Genomic DNA, 21,366 nt, shown 5'->3' on the forward strand with positions numbered 1-21,366 from the left:
TCCACATTTACCTTGAAAATGGTGCACATGAAGAAAATCTTGCTTTCTGCCATTGCGCTGCTGTGTACGTAACCTTCTGAGGTGCTGCCTTTGTCCCGACGGGAGTATGCTTGCACAACACTGTGTGTTTCCTAGCAGCAGCACGGAGCAATACAGTTCATGGATCCAGATGACTTGCAAATGAACAGTGATAGCTAGATGATTACCCGGAAAGGATTTGTTTGTTGTAGGGCTCCAGCTGAACTGGGGCAAAATAACATCGGTGTGGCAAAGCTGTGTTTCAGACCATGAGCAATGGCAGAGGCAGGTGAACTCTGGGGTAAGTACATTATTTCTTGGAAGTCTGTGGACAGAGGAGGTGCGATTTTTCTTGGATGTAATTCAGGTTTCCTTGCTGAAATAAAAGCCTTTTCTCTGCTCTCTGGCCACCTCCTTAGTTAGGCTGGATTCTGTACTGAGGAAACTTAATCTTCTTGAGGAATTGTCATTTTTTAATAGTTCCTTGTGTTTCTGTTAGGCTACAATACTGAAACGTGTTTATGTGCTCTTCATCTTCATGGTAAACCAGCAAGTGTCTGTCTGTGGAGGGTTTAATGCTTGAAGGATATCATTACTCATTCAGATGGCCTTCTAGACTAAGAGGGCACAGTGACATTGGAGTGGCAATTTCAGCAGCATTACAGCTCGGCAAAGCACTAAACTACACCCAGTTTCTATTTCTCTGGTTCCTTATGCCCTTCTGATGGCCATAATTTTTAGTAGCACCTTTTTTTCTAGTGTGTTTAAAAACTTGGGACTTCAAGGTGAGTGGTTCTCAGGATAACTTAATGTGGTACACAGTAAGAAACATAGGATAAGAATATAAACCCGCTACAAAAAGTCTATCAGTAGAGCTGGATTCTTTATTTGTTGCAGCCGATTCATGGGGTTCTTGTTAAGCACTGAACAGTAAATCATGCACAGAGCTATCAACACCTGGGGATGTCTAGCTTGCTCTGATTTAAATACCTTCTTTTTGTAGAATATTTGATTTAAGATTTTGACTGTTGTCACATGGTAGATGAAACCAGAGATTGAGAGAAGCATTTTTAATTTTTCTTTTAAACTAAAGCTGCTTCAATAGTAAATTACCTGTAAGCTCTGTTCTCACCTCATCGCGTGTTAAATTCAAATTTGTCCCCTTTTCAGCAAAAAACATGGGAATTTAGAAAGCATTTAGAATTCCAAAGACATAACTTCACAACTTGAAAAGATCTTTCAGAAGATTGGTTTGAGGATAATCAGAAAAGGCAAAAATCATGACTATGGAAGAGATGTTTCAAAAGGCACTGAAAATTTTTGTTTACATTTCTGATATTTCAGCACCTTTTCAGCTTTTTCTTCCTTGCAAATGTTCTGAAGAGCCTATCTGTAGTCTTAGCTGGAGGTTTACTTGGGCAGAATTAAATGCCTCTGATCAAATCTCTTTTACTTCCATAAATTATAGATGCGTTAGCTATTTAAACAGTTACTTAAAACATGCAGTACAATATTTATTATACTGTATATCATAAAATAACATTCAAATAATTACAAGCCAGATATAACTAAGACTGGTAAAAAGTGAGAATAATTCTAAGAAAACAGAATTCCTGGTAAGATGATAATGTAACCATTGACTCTGAATACCAATGTTATTAGGACACAAAGAAAGCTTCAACTGAACTTTGTCAGAGTTCATGCAAAGAGGAGGGCAAGCTTAAAATGGATTTAGAAATAACCAAGTGGGGGTAACAAAGTACAATTAATATGACCCCACTAGGGGGTCTAGACTGAGAGAACAGTATGACTATGGATTTGGAGACAAATTATCATCCAAAAATAATACACAATCTAAATTGTCAGTAGTCAAGTTTAGTTTATACTGTGATCTCGTTACATACCAAAAGTTAACTAAAATTGAAACACTTCTATTGTGAAGAGGCATGTGCTCCAACTTGTTTGAAATAACAAAAGTCCAAACTGGTACATAAAACAAGTTTTCAAATCAACAGACCGACAGGCTAGGACAAACGTCATTGTTTAAATTTAAAGAACTGTGAGTGTGTTTTCAAGTAGGTGTTAAGATGTCTGATAAATATACACCCTGGAAGATCGTAGATGCAGGAGAAAATATTTATCTTCCAAGTCACATAAATGTGTTTTGGTTGGCTAGTGCTGATGGCATAACTTCTCCCTTCTTTATGGTTTGGTGGTTTTATGTGGATTGGAAGGAGGTTTTATATCATGGCTACTACACTCACCATTAGTCCTGGGAATTCTGTAACAATCCTACTGGACTTCTGTTACCTGAAACAAGTCTGTGATCATATTCAGGAGGAAAATGGGATCAGGCACTGCTGATCCCCCCACCAGTTTAGGTTACACCCTAAACCTTTCACTATGTAAAACTCTGCTGCTCTTTCAAATGTTTGTTGGTTTCTTTCCTTCACTCTTCCTCTTTTTCAAGTCTACTCTAGGAAACTGTATTTGAGCTTCATCTATCTCCTGTAGCATAAATTTTGGGGATTACTCATGATGTTGATCATTTAACGTGCTGCAGTTTGCAAGTTTGACCTCCAACTCGGATTTCGCAGTAGTAAGGATGCTAAGTGTGTCAGTAAAGCAGCAACCTCAGTGGCATATACATACATTAATAACTCTAATTTGAAAGTCAAACAAAACCACACAATTATGATCTAGCACAACAAAGAGAAGCAAATAGTTTAATTACATATTCCATGTTGTGGTAGCCCACGTGTTCATTTACATTCATAGATATTCCCTTCTTGTATTGGGCTATTTAACTACCATATGATTTGGCTATTGTCTGGAGTATTCTTTTTCTATAGTTTACCTAGAAAACCAGACTTGTACCCGCACTGATGGGTTACTATAGTATTATTGATAGTTACTGTAGTGTTGCATTAGTGTACCAGAGCCTGCATCTCGTAGTGGCTCTGCATTTCTACTTCATCCAACAAACCTCCTAGAAATATCTATTATTTGTAAATATTTTTGAACATTAAAACAGGGTTATTTGATAACCTGTTTTGTGACCTTTCTTGTCATCTGTTATTTACCTATGTTGAACTACAGTATGTCAGCCTTTTAGGCCCACTGATTCTCAGACCTACTACTGGTCCACCACCTGCACTACGTAAAAATTTTGTTTCTGTGGATGTCAATCCACTCACACCGCCTTTTGTACAAGGAAGGTGATCTTTATACAGATTTGCACAACAGCATCCTTACTCCCCTTTAAATCCTCTTCTGTTATATCCAAGAAATTCAGCAATTTTCATCATTAATGCATTGCTACTTTGTGCTTTTTTCATTTATTTCTTTCTGCTATACTCAGCTGTCACCTCTAACCTATTCTGGAAATTCTTCAGGATGGGGTGGTTTTGGTTTTGTTTGTAAAACACTGATGGCACTTTCTAATAAAAATACAAGATAGTAGGTAGTAATGGAGGTGTCTCATAGGCACTCCCTGGTTAGGACACTTCTCAAATGGCACATACATTCCACTTTTTCTTTAAAAGCAGACAGACGGTAAGTATAAAATCTTATTCAAAGTTAATGATATACTTTAAGATTTCCCTGTAATATTTTTTTTACATTAATAAATATTTGCATATGAATAATGGAAGAAACTGTCTCAGACTTTCCTCTGTTGAATGCTATCTTAAAAAGCAACAACAAAGTCTATCCAGACAGCAAAGAGAGCATCAAATTCCTCAGCAGATTTAGCACAATACATAGCTAGATATTTTTTTTCCTGAAATTGGCTTTACTGTATTGCATAAGCTGCATATATAAACTTAATAGCTGGTAATCGCAGAATGTTTGATTAATATTTGTTGAATATTGAATAAGATTTGTTGAGGATTGCCAATAATGAGATCTGAATGTCTGCAGCTGGTTTACATGCTGCACCAGGTGAGCCAGTAAATAAAGAATATATGTAAATGTATATAGGTAGCCGTTACATTGGAGGATGTATTAGTGAGCAAGATTAACTATTTAAGAACAGCTTGGCAAGGTAGAAATTATGTAATGAATAATCCTGCAAGACGCTACAGATGTGAAGGAGCATAGCTGCCTTGGCTGCAATTAAAGACAAGACAGCTCACTCTCTGTCCTGCATTGCTGCCTTGCACGTTGTACCCAAGTTCTGTGGTTTGGTGTCTTCTGAAGTGAATTACATATGGATAATTAGTGCTGCCTTCAGCTCCCTGTTTTACTGAAATCACGTATTCTCTGAGTGTGTACCTGTTTATTTTAAATGGGATCTGTGTTTCAGACCATTTTAGCGCAAACAAACCAACAAAAATCTAACAATAAGTAAACTGCCTGGAAGACTGAGTGAAAGTGGGGTTATACAACACAGTTTCTATGCTGGGACTACTGCCACCTCCAGAAATTCCTCGGAGGGAAAACAGGTACTGTTCTGGTGAAGTACTTACAGGGCAAAACTTCTGAAACTCTTTTTCAAGTAGCTTGGCTAGAAACACTCTCTCCTACAATGATTTTCATGGAAAAGAGGTAATGGTGGGAAAAGAGTGAAGGTCCAAATATGGAATTAACTGCAAAAATGTACAGCCAGAGAAAGCTACTGCCAGTTGCAAAACTGTAACCTTTACAGCATATGTATCTGAGTTTATGTCATTAGCATATTAATAGAAGCAGATGCTTTACACTATCTTATTGGTGTATGTCTTTAAAATAATAAAAAAATACCTACCATACTGATAGCTGGGAGCAGCAGTTTTTAGGAAGGGTGCATATAGTCCCTCCATCAATCTAGAAATTACAATATGAATATAATATTTAAAGCTGGAGAATTACTGCATACCTTTTGAAAAAATTATTTTCAAAGTATTAATACTGAGCTTAAGAATTTATTGGTTTTAATTCTGATGTAACCTTTAACATGTATAGCTAAGGGATTATATTGGTGTTCATTACAAAGTCAATTCCTATTCTTTCCATTCTATTTGTTGACTTACAATCTAGGGACATCTGTTGTTCAATACCTTTAAATTTTTGTGGTTATCATTCATAGAATATGGCAAATGTAATTTAGATGGTGCAGATTTTAAATAATTTGGATTGTTCTTTGCATGTTCTAGGACTTGTGTGCATCTTTCCTGTCAAATAAATAAATGTGCTGTTTTTAAATTCCCCCTCAGACATCTCGTAGTACATCTACTTTCTCTGGGAGATACTCTTTGTTGTTCTTGTCCTCCACTGTCCCTAAGGGAGACATGGAATTAGCCTTTCACTTAGTTGTTCTGAATTTCACACTCACCAGCTGGTTTTAATATTTTTCCCCATAAGTATATATTTTGTGAGTAACTATGTGTCTCAAAGCATCTTTAGATAAACATTAAAGAAATAATGTAGCCACACCATATAGAAATGTATGATGAGAAGGGAAACTCCAGAGGTAACCTAGATTGTGATATACCCAGATGTGCCTGACAGATGTTTCTCAAACCTGTTCTTACAAAGTTCAGTGATAGCAATTACATAACTTCCTGAGATACCCTGGTTATCTGAAATATCTGAGATATCCCAAAAATATCTGAGATTGCAAGGTTTACCTGAAAATCTAAGCAAGAAATCTATAGGTGCAAACTATTTTCTGTCTTCCCTCTCTGACATGCATCTTCTTTTAACAAAAGATGTACGCATCTGTAGGCTGTTGTCGTGTTCCTGGAAGTCATCTTTCCCAGATGAAATAATTCTCTCAACCTCCTCCTTATGTAATTTTAAAAAAACTTCTGATTTTTTCTGTTGCTTTTCTCTGGACCCTTTCAACTATGATGAAGCCCATTTTAAAGATATTATTCTAGCTTAAACCAAGACGTACTTTATAGATTTTAAGACTGTTTACCATCTGCCTTTTACTCCTATAATACCTACTTACTTACTGCTGTATCTACAAAGACTGATGTGCATGTCTAACTTGAGGTAGATTTATTTCAGTGGAGTTATCAGTGGTAAAATTAAGCATGTACACAAAACTTAAATGGATTGCAGCCTCAAAAATATAAATGTAGAAAAATAAACAGAAGGAAAACAAAGGCAAATAACTTTGACTCTCACTAGACTTACTTTTCCAGCAGTTTGTTCATAACAAAGTTCTGGAAATGTGGATCCTTCTTGAGACTTTCCTCTGTCCTCAAGTTTTACTTGAGCTTCTGATTCAGTTAAAACCAAGGTGGTCTCTTCCACATAATTTCTGAAACTAATCAACGTTTTACAGATTATCACTAACACCTTCGAATTATGCAGCAATATGTATGAAGACAGAACAAACACTTTTGAACCTGTGCAAAACAAATTGATACACAAGTTGGAGCTCAAGCTCTCTGTGTGGGATTGTAGATCTATGCAGCAGAATTGAGGAAAAACTGTGGTGGGACACTAGGCGGTTACAGGGCACTGGTTCTTTTCTACAAAAGCTGACACAAGCTGCTTATGGAGTATATCCTGTCCAAAAGATAAATCATTCTGCAATACAAGTAACATCCCTGGATATTGTAATTTGCAGGAACTGTTTGTAAGGTTACTGTGTAAAACTGTTGCTATTTGTATGTGGATGCAGACGTGTTTTCCTTTCATATTACAGGATGATGAATGGTACTAAGAGAACTTCTCGCAGGAAATACAGTATTTTCTAACATGGGAACTGATTAATGCCACAGAAAAAATAGCCCTAAACCCACCTTTTTAATGAAGGAGAAAGATGGGATAATCCATATGTGAGCTTTCTGCCAAACCAATTGGGGAAAGAGGGAAAACCTAAACTTTGGCTGCATGCTTAATGGGTAAATTTATCTGATTTGAATTATACAAAATAATAGGTTCGTTCTATTCAAGTCTCATCCCAGGCCCACCCCCCTTTTCCAGCCCTAGGGGAGGGAGCGTTAAATAATGGTCTGTGTAAACTGATGCTCATGCAGTAAGAGTTTGGAGAAGTGCTGCTTGTACAAGTTAAAGCAGGCAGTGAAGAAAGCAACGAAATAAAAAGCAGCTGCAGGAGCAAAGTGGACCTTTCTGAAATTAAGACATGTCTTTCTTCACGAGAGTTTTGACGATGAAATGCAGGCAGACGCTTGAATCTGAGAGAACTTACTTCTACCATGCGATTTTTGTCAGCAGGTTTCACCAACTGCCCAAACTTTCCAGCAGCCAGTCCCTGGAGGTGCAGAACAACTCGGCGGCGGCAGGGAACAAAGGCGAGGCGATGGTGGCCGGCTCGGGGCGCGCAGGGGAGCTGCTGCAGCCCACCCCGCACCAGCTTGGCAGGGTGAAGAGCCTGCAAGAAATGCCGGGACCCAACACCCTCTACAATCTCTACGAGTTCTTCTGGAAGGACGGCTTCGGCCGCATTCATGAAATCCAGGTACAGCCTACTCGGCTATTTAATATTTTATTACTTGAGCCTTTCTTTTTCTCCCCTCACAAAACCTTGCCTGACCACCGGCTGGGTGACCCGCGCCGCCGCCAGGCACCGCCGCGCCGCATTGCCGCTGTTCTGAGGGAGCCGGGAGTCCCAGGATCCCCCCGTCCTTCTCCGTCCCCGCAGCGCCGGGAGGTTGTAGCAGTTTTGTTTCCGTGAGGAGCCTGCGGGGAGCGCGGCTGGCGAGCCGCGCCGACACCCCGCTCCCGCGATCTCCCTCTCCCTCGTGCGTGGGGCGACTGCCCAGCCGGCACCCCCATCTGTGAGCTCTCTCCCTTTTCATCTTTATGCGTATTTTGAACTTTCGGGTAGGTGCTTAGACTGAAAAAAAAAAAAAAAACCAAAACAAAAACCAAAAAACAAAAACCCCCAAACAACCCCGTCTTTTTGAACCGGGCTGTTTCACAGACTTGCAGAGGACTTGTTTTGGCGGGCGGAGCCGGGAAATGTGGGCTTTCCTTTCCTCGGATCCCGGAGCGCAGCGCCCGCCCCGCCGGTGAGGCCGTGCCGGCGCCCGGGGCTGGTTCCACCCGGGACCGCCTCAGCCGTGCCGCGGCTTGCGGGGTGCGGGCGGGGGGCTCCGGCCGCTGCCCTTCCTCAGCTCAGCCCGGCGCTCCTCCGCTGTGCCCAGAGACCATTTTGTCCCTCCAGCCCTCGCTTCTACCCTGGCCTCCCCTTACATAAATACACGTCGCATATATAGGTCCCCTGAGGGGGCGGTAGATGCGCCTGGACCCGCTGCCGTCAGCGCTGGCCGGCCCACGGCTGCCGCCCCCCTCCCTCAGCAGGAGGCGGGTGGTTCGAAACCTTCCCCGGGGCGGGGGGGGGACGGGAGTTGGGGGGGGGCGACGGCGGCAGCCGGCGCTGCCCGCCCGGGGCTCGGCCGCCCCCTCCCCTGGCCGCCCCCATTGGCCCGGGGCGGGGGGGAGGGGAGGCGGGTGGCGGGAAGCGGGGCGCGATGGCGGCGGGCGGCTGGTGGCGGGGTGAGAGGAGGGAGGGCGGGGAGCGGCTCTGTCACCTGGCGGGCGGCACCTCCGGAGGGCGCGGTGGGGTGGGAGACGGAGCAAGAAGTCGGAGGGCGGGTTGAGAAGTGTCCTCTGGGGTCGGGCACCTCCGCGCCCGCGGTGGTCCGCGGGCCGCGGCCTGTCCCCCTCCTCAGCCGCGCCCGGCGAAGGTGGGCGCAGCGCGGTTATCCTTGCTGGGGACAGCAGGAGCTGGGCGAACGAGCAGCCCTCCTCTGTGCAGCGTTTCTTGGATGTTGGCATGGGCAACTGTCTTACTATAAGGCTGACTCTATCCAAAGATGAATTTTTTTGGTTGCTTGCCAAACATGTGGGTTTCATTCCTAAAAAGTCACAGTGCATCTCCTGGGGCCCTTTCCCCGTGTAGTCCAAGTGATCCTAAACTGAGTACTTGTGTTTGAGGGAGCAAAGCAGTGGTTTTCACCCTTTTGCAGCTGTGGATCTGTAATGCTTTCCACTGGCAGTACACATCTCTTCGGGAATACCTCAAATGTGGCATTTATTATTTTGCTTTTCTTAGTGACCTTTGCCAGATTGCTAGGAAGAGATTCACAGACAACCCCAAGAGGTTCACTGCCTGAAAATCACTGAAATTAAAAAAAAAAAAAAAAAAGGGGGGGGAGTAAAAACAGAAAAGGGAAACCAAAGACAACGGGACAGAACTTCCAAACCAATGGTTTGAAGATCAAAACTTAAAAGTTAGGATTTACAAAGGGCCTAAAAACCCCAGAAAGAGACAGCAAACAGGAAAAAAAAATTCACTTAAGTTGCTCGGGTTTGTCTGTTGTATTTACCACTTAGATTTCTAAAAAGAAGTGTTAGTCTCCTCAGTGTGTGCTGTGTTTGATGGCAGCCAAACTAGATTGCTAATGACAAATTGCTCAGCTTAATTGCTTGCTAATCAAGACACATGCAGATGAAACTTCATGACAGCTAAAGCTTTTTGTTGCATTGCATTTCTTTTTTTCTTTACCTCTGTGGTGGTGTACAGAATCTCTGAGGCACTCACCATAGTCTCATAACACTAAAAATAATACTGCCATTGAATTCAAGTTCTTTCACTGTCAAAACAGTGAAAATTATTCAAAATATTAAAAGGAAGACAAGACAAGGTAAACAGTATATGCTTTTCACTACCACTAGCTGATACAGATACTTTCTTCTTTAATGAATGTTATTCATAAAAAGGAAAGTGGGAGGAAGGATAAGGAGGAGCTGTAACATGATACTAGTTTTTATTCTGTTTAGACTCTCAAAAATCACTTTACAAGTCATGGATGCCCAGTTTGCATACACGCTGGATGCAAATAGGCATTAACGGGATTAATAACAGTCTGTTAAATTTAACAATACAGTGAACATCAGGAATGAATTAATCTGAAACCCTTCGGTAACCAGCACAGCTACTTAAACGATGTCCTTCGGCGCACACAAATATTTGTACGCTATATGCAGAAGGGGTGGGGAAGCCGAGTGCTTTTTCACAAAGGAGGTTCTGTTCTCAGTAACATGATTCCAGTTAGTCCTGGCCAAAGCAGTAATGCCTACAGCATTTATGACAAAGGGAAAGTATTTCTAATTTGATGGGGTTAGATCTCTTCTGTCTCATCAGTGCTATGCACGTATAAAGAAAAGAAAGGTGAGGGGGGAGGGTTTGGATGCTGGCAGTTTGAATTTATGATGTGTGAAAGAATGTCTGGTGTGAGAGTGGTATGTGAGACATTGAAGTGCAATATTTTTAAGGTTTGGAAAGAAAACATATGTTGTGATAGAAAATATGGAAGAGAAATTCCAGGCATTTCTTTAAACACGAAGTTGATACGCTGAACATCATTCTGTTGAAAGCAAGAGATGTCCAAATGCCTTGTCCTTGTCTGTTTCTGGTTTAAAACTAATATTTCACTTATTTGATTGGATGGCTTGGCACTTGATTTATTTTCTGTTGAAGTTTATCCTCCCATGTAAACCTCACCATCGGTGGAAAAAAACAAGCTGCTCCATAAATAGCAAAATTTGTTGAACCTGTTTGTTTGTGACTGGTGACCTGTACCCCCTCACTCCACTGCCTTTTCCTTGCAGCACTTACTTCCCAACTCATGCTTCCCTTTGAAGACTCATGCCCTCAGTTGTCTCCAAGTTCAGTTTCAATATCCCTAAAATATCCCAAGGCAAGAGATACTTTGGGTTTTGGGAGTGCTTGTTCGTACATTGGTCTGCATGTGGTTTTTGATTAGTAACAGACCAAGCAGAAATGATAACAGTTGAGTTCCTACTGTAGCATTCCCTCACCAAGGTGACTAATATGTGTGTCTCATTTGAATCTAGATGCTGATTTTTGATAAGAGCGTCATTGTAAGAGACCTTTAACTCTCCGATAAACTTGGCTGAAATTGGCCATTGTGTTCCAAAAGTAGTTAAAAGGAGACTGGCAGAGACCACAATTGCACAACTCTTGTTTTATTTGGAAACCAGGCAGAGAGTTACATTTTTTATAAGCACTTGGTACCATATGCTGAAGAGCGATTCATGTGTCTTAAACTTATTGTTGGCAATTAAACAATTCATCTCTGTAACCAAGACTGATTAAAAAAATATTTCTCATAAGTTAGTCTTGGGTCAACAGTAGACTTTCACTAGTGTAGTTGTATCAGACATCTTTGGTTTATAATCAACTCTTCAAGCAGATGTCTTTGGATTAGATGCAGATAATGTGTCAAAGTTAAACTTTGGTCAGTTTAACTTGTCTTGCTACTTTTAACCTGAAATAAAGGCTTTAAAATTTAAAAGCTTTCTTAGATCTAAAGTCCTAATACTATCTTTTTAACAACTCCTTTGCAGGTTGTTTCCCCCCCCCCCCCCCCTCCCCTAAAATGATGATGTACCTCTACTCCAAGTGAATTCATGGGAGTTGGGTGTTTCATTTCATGACCATGTCAGAATGTAATTTGTTTGAAATAATCAGTAAAATTTCATGGGACAGTGATAGTGCAATCTTACTGGAAAAATTTGTGTGTTTTTTTTTTTTATATATATACAAAATTTAATGTTTTCCAATCCTCTTTCTTAATTGCCTATTGCTTGCCTTCGGCTTGAATCATAGAACTTTTGGAAGGAACACCATTCCTTCCCTTTGCAGAATTAATGTGTCTTTCTAAAGTTCACTGCTGCAGAAGCCATCCCAGAATGCAGTTTTTCACTAGGCTGCTATGCTATCATCGTCCTCAGTTAGGTGTGAGAAACTTATAAGTATTTTTTGTAAAGAATAAGATGGTAGAGTAAGTCTTTATTTACAAAAGACATTGAAAGTAAATTATTGTATCTTTGTATTATACTGTTAATTTCACCCTATTTACTTCCATGTTTTCCATTTTTTCACATTCTTTCTAACCTGTTTGATCTGAAGGGATGTATTTTTAAGTGCCCCAAGTCCTTTCATCTTCTCAGTGTTTGGTTTCACTCACGCTTTGTGCCTTAGAGCTTTGGGTCTTTTCAATCAGAGGTCCTGAACGGTGTGACCTCTCTGTTTTCCTTCTGAATATTTCACAGTAATGTTTAGATGCTTTCTCCTGGCATTTCAAACCATTCCTTGACTGGAAGGCTGGGGATCAGATTCTAGATGTGATAGATTGATTCACTGTATGACAAATTGTCAGTTTTTCTTAGTAATACTTTACTTCTGTTTCTCTTTGTTGGTGACATTGTAGCAAAAACACACTCAGGAATATGGAAAGATCTTCAAGTCTCACTTTGGTCCCCAGTTTGTTGTATCCATTGCAGATCGAGATATGGTTGCTCAGGTCCTCCGAGCAGAAGGTAGAGCACCACAAAGAGCTAACATGGAATCGTGGCAGGAATACAGAGACTTACGAGGGAGAGCCACGGGACTTATTTCTGCGTAAGTGTTATTATTCCTTCATTTTCTTTATCTTCTTGTAAAATTTAGTGATATTCTGAAGGACTGTACAGGTCATCTGCGAATTCAGGCTTTTCTGTGTGGGCAAATTAGTGTGTCTAGTGGTGGGAAGAGGGTAGAGATTTATGGTGAATTGTCTGTTCTGCTGTAAATTTTCAAAGGGATGGTAATGATGCGTAGTTTGAATGTGGAGTAAGCTACCTTGCATAAAACATTCTTGGGGAATGTGTATCAACTAGAGTTGTCTGAGCTGACTCACCTACCTGCAAGCAGTATTACAGAACAGGGCTTACAAACTTTGGCACAATGCTGCACAAATGTGGTGCTTCAGATCCAGACTGTTGCATCTCATTGGCAGTATGCTGCGTGGACCTGTTGGCTCAGGTTGGCTTTAGCTTTATGGTTCACCAAAGTGCCGCCTCAGTAGATTAATGCAGAGAAATCACTGTATGGAAAATTCACATGATCTAGACTGCTGCATCCCCTTGGCAGTTTGCTGTGTTGACCTGTTGACTCAGGTTGGCTTTAGCTTTATTGTTCACTGAAGTCCTGCCTCAGTAGAGTAATGCAGAGAAGTCACTGTATGGTAAATTCACACTGTAGTGCATCCCCCCACAGATATTTTTGTATGAGGCTGATTCTAGAAGAGTTATCTGTCTTTAAAGCTTGTACAAACTGGCAGTGCATCTGGGTGTGGTTAATTGCCACTGGGAACTACTCACAGTCCCCACTGACATAGGATGTTTATTTAGAGGGAAACTAATTTCCTGAGCATGGACAGTCTGTTTCTTTCATGGTGGCAAAAGGCATTATGTATTGCACTGCAGACTCAAATCTTAAGCTGCAGTTCAGAGTCAAACTAATAGTTCCTTGATATTTTGTGAAATGAGATCTTAAATCAAGAGATAGCCAGAAAATATCTGTTGAAGAGATTAAATTCTTTTGCTGGCCAATAAGTTTCTGTACCTTGCAGCAGCATTGCTCCAGGTGACAAAATTTAATGGGAAATACATAGCAATTTAAAATAAATGCATAAAATACAATTGCCTGTCTTCATAAAGCAATTGAAAAGTATCCCTGGAACCATTGTTCCCAAATACTCTGCTCATATGAAGCACGCAGATGCTACAATTCAGATTTTTCGTCTTCAGCACAAAGATTTCAATAGATAGCTCAACTAAAGGAGAATCTAGCTGTAAATTGTTTCTCTATAGCTAGGTCTGCTATCCTATTACTTTGTACGTTTAGAATTAAGGTAACAAAGCAATGTATCAGTAATGGAATTTATGGTACTGGCTCAAATCGTTGATTTGTCACATCTGAATGCGATACCTTTCTTTGGTAATTAAGCACCAATTCTAGGTAAAAGCAATTTTAGAGATTATCCATTCAAATATTTATTTAAAATAATTTTAATAAGAAAATTTTGTTAATTTCTTGTGTTAACTACTACTGAAATGCTAATGTAGAGTCAAATTCAGAACACTGAGTGGACAAGTTCTGTCACTTAAACCAGAGATTGACTTACACATGTACATACATATTGCAACGCTGAAATTTAACGAGGATATGCATAATGAGGACATACGAATAAAAATGTATGAGCATAATACCAAATATACATTATCATCTTCTTTTCACCACTTGCTTTCATTTGACATGAAAAATTATAAACAGTTTCATTGAGGAGCTCTTGCCCAGCTGATGGTTGTTAAGGAAAATTGTGTATAGACATTATTAATAATTTCTTCTAGGGAGGGGGAACAATGGCTAAAAATGAGAAGTGTACTGAGGCAAAAAATTCTGAAACCCAAAGATGTGGCTGTTTACTCTGAAGGAGTCAATGAAGTTATCACAGACTTAATTAAAAGAATCCACACCCTCAGAAGTCAAGAGGACGATGGGGAAACAGTGACCAATGTTAACAATGTTTTCTTCAAGTATTCAATGGAAGGTAAGCCCAGGCTGTATAACATCTGTAAAGAGAATGGGTGTAAAGCAGCGTGCTTATGGTTAGGCATTTTTGTCAAATGCCTAGTGCCCCATTATGATTAATCTGAAAAGGGAAGCTTGATATTCTGCATTCAGGTGTCTTCCTACTCTGCAGTAGATATCAGTAGAATTCCTTTGTACAGCCTGAAGAGATGACACCTTGTATTAAGGGACAATTCCTGTGAAAATGCTGGTATACAGGCAAAAGGTACAATCAAGGCCCAGAGCAGTTTGAGTACTTTGTAATTCTGTATTAATTTCTCGAGAATAAGGGTGTTGACCTTCTAACAGTGTGATTTCTAAGACATGTTAATTTAACAACATAGTGGCCAAGTTCCAGGTGGGAGATCACTGTGTGATGTATCTATCTGTTCATAGCTTAATGTGGGAAAAGGTACTTCTCTCCCCTGCCTACACATGCCAAGTGTGGGATTGTTATGCTTGCCTTAAAATCATCTGCCACTGGCTAGCATTAATTGAGGGAAGGCTAAGCGCAACTTCAGCCCGAGCTAGTATGGCATTTCCTGTGTTCTTACAGAAATCTACTGGTGATTCATATTCATGCATTCCTTTAACTGACTGCATACAACCTGATCTTGTTATATGTAGTGTCTTTTAAAAACATTGGTGCTCTTTGCTGGCAGGCAGCTGAATAATTTGAGATTTGCAAGAACTTCCAAATTGCTCACCTATGAAGATGCTGTATCAAATTGCTGGCTGCCTGTCTGGTAAACTAACCTGAGACTGTTCTACATTAATAGTGTCTAAAAATGGCATTAAACTAAGAGTTACCAGTTTTATGGAATTTTAAACTCTGAGCCTACAGATTCACTTTAACTGATGGGTTAGTTTAAATTCTTCACATTCTTCTAGCTTTTCATTTATAACTTGTGCCTGGCACATACTTTTTTCCTATACGAACTGCAGTGTTAATTAACTTAGACTGTCAAATGTTCAGGGAACAAATGCATAAGATTTTTTTTTAAAGGATCATATAAAGAGCAAAAGCATGCGTAAGAACCAGCAGTTGCTGAAAGAGGCACAAGAGAAATAAAAGACACAGAAAAATATCTTCCCAGGGAGGAAATTAGGGAAGAAAGAGTGAATTGAAAATAGCCAGATTTTAAAATTATTTTTATCAATAAAGAAGAAATACAAAGCAAAGAACAGGCAAAAAGAACAGTTTCTTTATATATATATATACACACACATATACACATACTTGAGAATTTATGGAGAGTTTAATGGAGGACAAGATCAAGGTTAAACATCATTATCTATTGTACCTGTTTTTAATAGGAAAAACGGAGAAAAAAGATACTAGAGTGTTAATAGACCAGTTACTCTAATTATCTAGCTGACAGTTATTCTAATATTTCCTGGAAAGATGTGGACAAACTGTTAACTAAGGAATTTAAAAGCACAAAATTTATTTTAAAAGATTTGATTTGATGCAAATGGCTTTGAGAAATTATCTAAATCCTTTTTAAATTACCCAACTGCCCCACTGGATTTTAGAAAAATCATTAAATAAGATTATTGTGTTAATAGGAATGTTTTTTACACTGCACTGGGTGATATTTTCGTAAATAAACTGGGTAATATGATCTAGATTTTGCAAGTTGGGAGCAAAAATTGCTTGAAACCTGTGTTGAGGAAGTAATTAAAAAATGCTTTGCTGTCAAACTGAGAGAACATTTTGGCTACAGTAGGGTAGTTTCTGGGTAAGTTGTCACTAGTATTTAATAATTTGGGTATGTTTGTAAAAACTGAGCCGAGAGATTTCAGGGACACTAATGGATGGGTAAGAATTAACTTGATAAATGGAATAAATGATCCAGCATTGAGAAGAAGAACAATAATAATTTAATAAAAATATATATTAAGTATTGTTCTTTGGGGGCAGAAATTGTATTTCTAATAGGGATCCCTGCAATGCTGCAGAAAAACATCTGAAGTAGTAACAGCAAGTCAGGAACAAGAGACGAGTCAATATTGTTACTTGCAACAGCGTCACACACTTGCTGTTTTTCAGAACCACACCGAGTATATACTGTGTGCAGTAAAATCACTGTCTGGAGTGCAAGCTCCTTATCCATTTATGCCTACTCATTGTTAGCTTATTACCAGCATATGATGAAGAAAGACACAGCCACTGCTAGAACTCCTGCATTATCACCAGTTATCAGAAATGTCTTTGGATTTGTATGTCCCTGTGTGTTCAGAGGCCAACACAGCAGGCTCAGGATTTGTGGTGCAGTGCAAAACACAGCAAACATGCTGGAGGGCTGCTCTACTTCTGGTGGAATTCCTGTCTGTCTTCTCATGCTGAGCATTATTGACATAGTAACCACTGTCTCGCTACAATGTTTAGCTGGAATTTTTTACCGTGTTTTAAATTTCTATTTTATCTGCTTCCAACTGCAGCAATAATAACTAAACATTTTTAGATGGTAGTTCCATTATGTTAGCATTTTAATTCCTTAAATTACTAGTATGTATATATGCATCTGTATAGCAAATTCTTTGATTTCGTATGTGCAGGTGTGGCAACTATTCTGTATGAATGCCGGTTGGGCTGCCTGGAAAACAACGTCCCACAGCAGACTGTTGAATATATTGAGGCTCTGGAGTTGATGTTTAGTATGTTTAAGACCACTATGTATGCAGGTGCTATTCCCAAATGGCTTCGTCCACTTATTCCAAAACCCTGGAGAGAGTTCTGCAGATCCTGGGATGGACTCTTCAAATTTAGTAAGATTTAGTAGTAGAAAAGTTCAGCTGTATTTCTGCAGGTTCTGTGTGTGTTTGAACAGGACTTGCTGCATTTTTCTTCTACAATTATAAGAAGACATTGTGGCAGAAGTAAGTTTCATATTAAATGCAGACTGGCCAAGGGAACTGTTTTAAATAATACTCTACTGAAAAAGAATTTTACCAGTACGCTTTAAATATTCCTGTATTTTATACTGCTGTTTCTTTTACTTGTCTTCATCTGTGTCGGCACCCAGTCCTCGCTCCAGGAGCGAGTTCTTTACCAGGGCTTTATCTTAAGCCACTCAAATTTTAATGAGGGTAGTTTTGTTGACTTCGGCAAATTTTCAGTCAGGCACTTTGACAAATAATCACCACTAAAACTGACTAGAAAGTTAAAAAATTATTCTCTAGCTATTAATTAAACTCTTTGTGAAGTTTATATATACACGTACAAGCATATAAATTGACATAAAAGTACACTGCTGTACTGCAATATGTTTTTTTCTAAATAAAACATTTCAGGCTACTTTATGAATCAGCTTTCATGTAAGTAAGAAGGAGTTGTCTTTGCAATATGTATTTTGTTTTAATATTCTGGAGTGTTAAAAAAACCTGAACCCTCTTTCCCTCTCCAATGTTAGAAAGCTGCCCGTATTTTTTGATTTATTTTATTAACACTGTCTAGGTAGGGCTGTATACATCTTCTTGAGGGTAGATTCTTTAGTTTCTTAACTTTTAATATGCCTAATATGCTTAATTCTTAGTATGCATTGATCTGTACCTGTGGTAACATTAGGGAATCCATTTAATGCTCATACAGGTGTGTTTTCTGTGAAACATGCACTTTTTTACACTGCCACTTTTAAATTATTTCCTATGATAAAGTACTCATGTTCCCTTTTGTGGCTTAAAAACAACAGCAGACTTCAGCTTTATCCTGACAGCAGCTGAAAAACTGTTCTTGAGGAATTTGTTCCATTTGAAACTTGTCTGGTTTTTTAATCCCTTTGTGAAAAAGGAATTTAAATGCTGAAGATCATTGTATGTGATGTGTGTATTTGTGGAGTTTTCATAAAGGAACATGTTGTTTCTAGTTCACTTTTTTGTAAGCTCATTCTGCAAGGCATTAACTTTCTGAGGAGTTTTCCTCTTTTTAAAGCCCTTGTTTCACTGAAGATGCTGTTTGTAGTCAGTAAAGTATAAATGGGAATGTGGGTGAACTTGCTCAAAATGCCATTCACTGAAGTTTTTCAATTTTTGTAATTACCTGATGCTCCTCATCTTTGTCTTCAGTGTAATTCAGTTCTGTGGCTTCGACCTTCTGGTTGCTGCTAACATCTTGTAGCAGCCTCTGTGTTCTGAGTTGCAGCATGCTCTGCAGAGTTCACCACTTCTCGCAGAGTCATCAGAAAACAAGCCAGGTGGGCGTAAAAACTTGACCTTGATCTTCCTTCGCTCCCTGTCAGAAACTGTAGTCTCTTGTGTCCTTTCTTTGTGCTCAGCATTCTCATGCTGTGAGCTACCAAGGTTCCTGTCAGCTCAGTCTTTCCTTACCAGGAGTACCCAAGGACCTCCACCAGCACTCTATTATCTTTTCCCTGAGAAAATAGATTCAAATATATAATTTTTTTTTTGGGTGTGTAGTGTAGTGTAAGGGAGAAATGTCATTACTGAAAATGGAACCAGAAGAAAAATAAAAATGGAGGGTTAACAATTTTTTTTTTTTTAATCCCAAAGGTCAAATCCATGTTGACAACAAATTGAAGACTATTCAGTCTCAGCTGGACCAAGGAGAAGTAGTGAATGGTGGGCTACTTACATACCTCCTAGTGAGTAAGGAACTTACTTTGGAAGAGATATATGCCAATATGACTGAAATGCTTCTGGCAGGAGTGGACACAGTAAGCTTGTTATCCTTTCTCTTGTGCACAGTTGTTTTTGTAAACCAGTAACATTCACAGCTATCTTCAGGGGGGTTATGTTGTTTATAAGGACATAATTTCTGACACATTTAAGTCATGACATCTTTAAAGCGATAGAAAATACTTACAGCACTGTGTAATCTCTCTACTGGAACGAAGTCAGTGTTCTGTTCTAGCTGTGGTTGACAGGAACCCATCATTTGGGAGTCGGTTCCACAGTTTATTAAACAGACATTTGTCTTTATATTCGGCTTGAATTTCATGCATTTTCTTTTAGTAGTTTGAATATCAGGTTGGTATTTGTACTTCTTTAGGTAGATGACAATAGGAAAGACAGCTGAAAGTTAGTGTGAAAAAATTAATCTGTAAACTCATATGTAGAATTTGGTAAAGGATTTTCACATGTGGCTAATTACATCAACTGGGGTACACATTATGGATCAGATACCTGGTTTCTGCTGCAGTCCATTAGGAGGGGGATGTTAGGCCAGCACTAATGTGGGTAAGGTAAGTTCACTCTACCCATGCTTGTGCTGACAACATACAGTCTGAGGCAGAGAGCTGTGGTAGTGGGGCTCAATATATATGCAATATGTTAACACCTAGTGAAGCATTTTAAGGAGCCATCTTTCCTTATTTTTCTGATTTGTCATCTAGAGCATTTGAAGAAACATTAAGGTCATGTATATAACTTCCATTTCTCTCATTCCTATCATATGAAATCGGTGTAGCTTAGTATTCACTGCAGCATGGCAACCAGAAGAATAAAAGATAAAAATGAGTTGTTGTATTGTATATAAAATGTATATGGTGTTATTTAGAATATCAGTGAACACTATTATTGTAAATTATTATAACAGAACAATTTTTTTAAAGAAATCTGTATGAATTTGATAAAGAAAGTGCTGTGTAGTCCTGTGTTTAATAGTCTTATGGTAGAAAAGATTAAAATAAGTAAAAAACTAAAGTAGCCTTAAAGAAAAAAGCCTCTCTGGATAATTGAATTCAGATTTTTTTTATTTAAGAAAGTTTGTAAGGTTTCTAAAGAAAACAAAGAAATCCCCAACAATAATACTTTTGAATTCCAAAATAAAGAGCATATGTAAAACTTATTTATGTGCTGAAGATTATTCCATTGGTTAAATATCCCAAGGGCTTATGAGTTTGGAGAGCTTTTTGATGTTTGGTTCTTAAGTAAAGCACAGTTATTCATCCCATTCATTTTCTAATCTTTCAGACCATTAATTTTACATTTTTAGTGTGTGACAGTTTTCATTAAAATAAAAGGACAATGTTCAAGTTCATGCCAACAAGAGTTTCTCTTTCCATTTGACTCAGCTTTCTCAGCTGGCAACAATCTTTTTGTGAGAGGACAGTACTTCTGATTTCCTCATTTCCAAGCACAAGACAGAAATTGAGGGATTTTTTTTTTTTCCCCCTATTGCTGTCACTTCAGATCTCTTTTTATCATGGAAACTGAAAGAGGTTTAGAGGATTATAGAAGCTTTCAACAAAATTGTAAGGCAGTTTTTGGCTACAAAGCATTTTGGCTGTCCCTGGAACAGTGCTAATTTTTAAGAGGTTATGAAGGAGCTGGGAACCTGGGAAGAAACAGTGTTTATATCAGAGAAGTTCTGTATAGAGCTGGCACAATTGCCAGCTCCTCTGAGCTGAGAGGAAGAGAACAGGGTTGCATTTTAGTGAGGGACAGCCACTCAATATTACAAGAAGAAAAAAAGAAATGTTCCGAGAATGATACTTCTAGCATTATACCTCAGTTTGAAGACAAGGCATAAAAGGTCACCGTCATGATGAATTTGCATTCTGAATTCATCTTAAATGTAAGCCCAAAATATGACATTTCCAGAAGTTGGGTTTTTTACCCATACAGTGTTTATAACCTTAAGCTTTGTTGTGGTAATGAATGAGAAGCTGAAAATAAAACTGTTGCCTGCGTAAACAGTGAAACTTGTTGTTTTCATTATACAAGTGGAAAAAAATACATTTAAAAATAATTCAAGCAAATTACAGTAGAGGTTACAATTTTTCTCTATTAAACACTCTAAGATACTAAGCACAACGCAGGTAAGGAACAGTATGATTGCACTGTCACTTTCTCTGCCATACTTACTCAGAAATACCGAAAACACATTTTTCATGGTAAACTTTCTTTCTTCAGTGATGGTTATGAGGGAAATGGGCTCAAGTAAGGCCATTTGCTTGACCTTAATGTCTTGGGTGCAGCTCATACGCAGAAGCAAAATGTCC

The 21,366-nt window shown here is 39.1% G+C and overlaps 1 protein-coding gene across 8 annotated transcripts in view; it reads left to right on the forward strand.

Moving 5' to 3' along the window:
* Positions 1-58: 58 nt before the first annotated feature.
* Positions 59-21,366, forward strand: part of CYP27C1 (cytochrome P450 family 27 subfamily C member 1) — a 29,508-nt gene continuing 8,200 nt past the window's right edge. For 2 of the 8 annotated variants that reach the window (XM_074872310.1, XM_074872314.1), the window contains exons 1-6: positions 59-319; positions 7,192-7,435; positions 12,219-12,409; positions 14,182-14,381; positions 16,964-17,173; positions 18,914-19,077. In XM_074872310.1, coding sequence (XP_074728411.1) covers positions 7,277-7,435; positions 12,219-12,409; positions 14,182-14,381; positions 16,964-17,173; positions 18,914-19,077 — 924 coding nt within the window. In that variant the 5' untranslated portion in view covers positions 59-319; positions 7,192-7,276. Of the gene's footprint in view, positions 320-7,099; positions 7,436-12,218; positions 12,410-14,181; positions 14,382-16,963; positions 17,174-18,913; positions 19,078-21,366 lie in introns of those variants that run through there. The other 6 variants (XM_074872311.1, XM_074872313.1, XM_074872312.1 and 3 more) reach the window with 6 other exon arrangements.

The sequence above is a fragment of the Strix uralensis genome, chromosome 6 (assembly GCF_047716275.1).
Source record: "Strix uralensis isolate ZFMK-TIS-50842 chromosome 6, bStrUra1, whole genome shotgun sequence".
NCBI lineage: Eukaryota > Metazoa > Chordata > Aves > Strigiformes > Strigidae > Strix > Strix uralensis.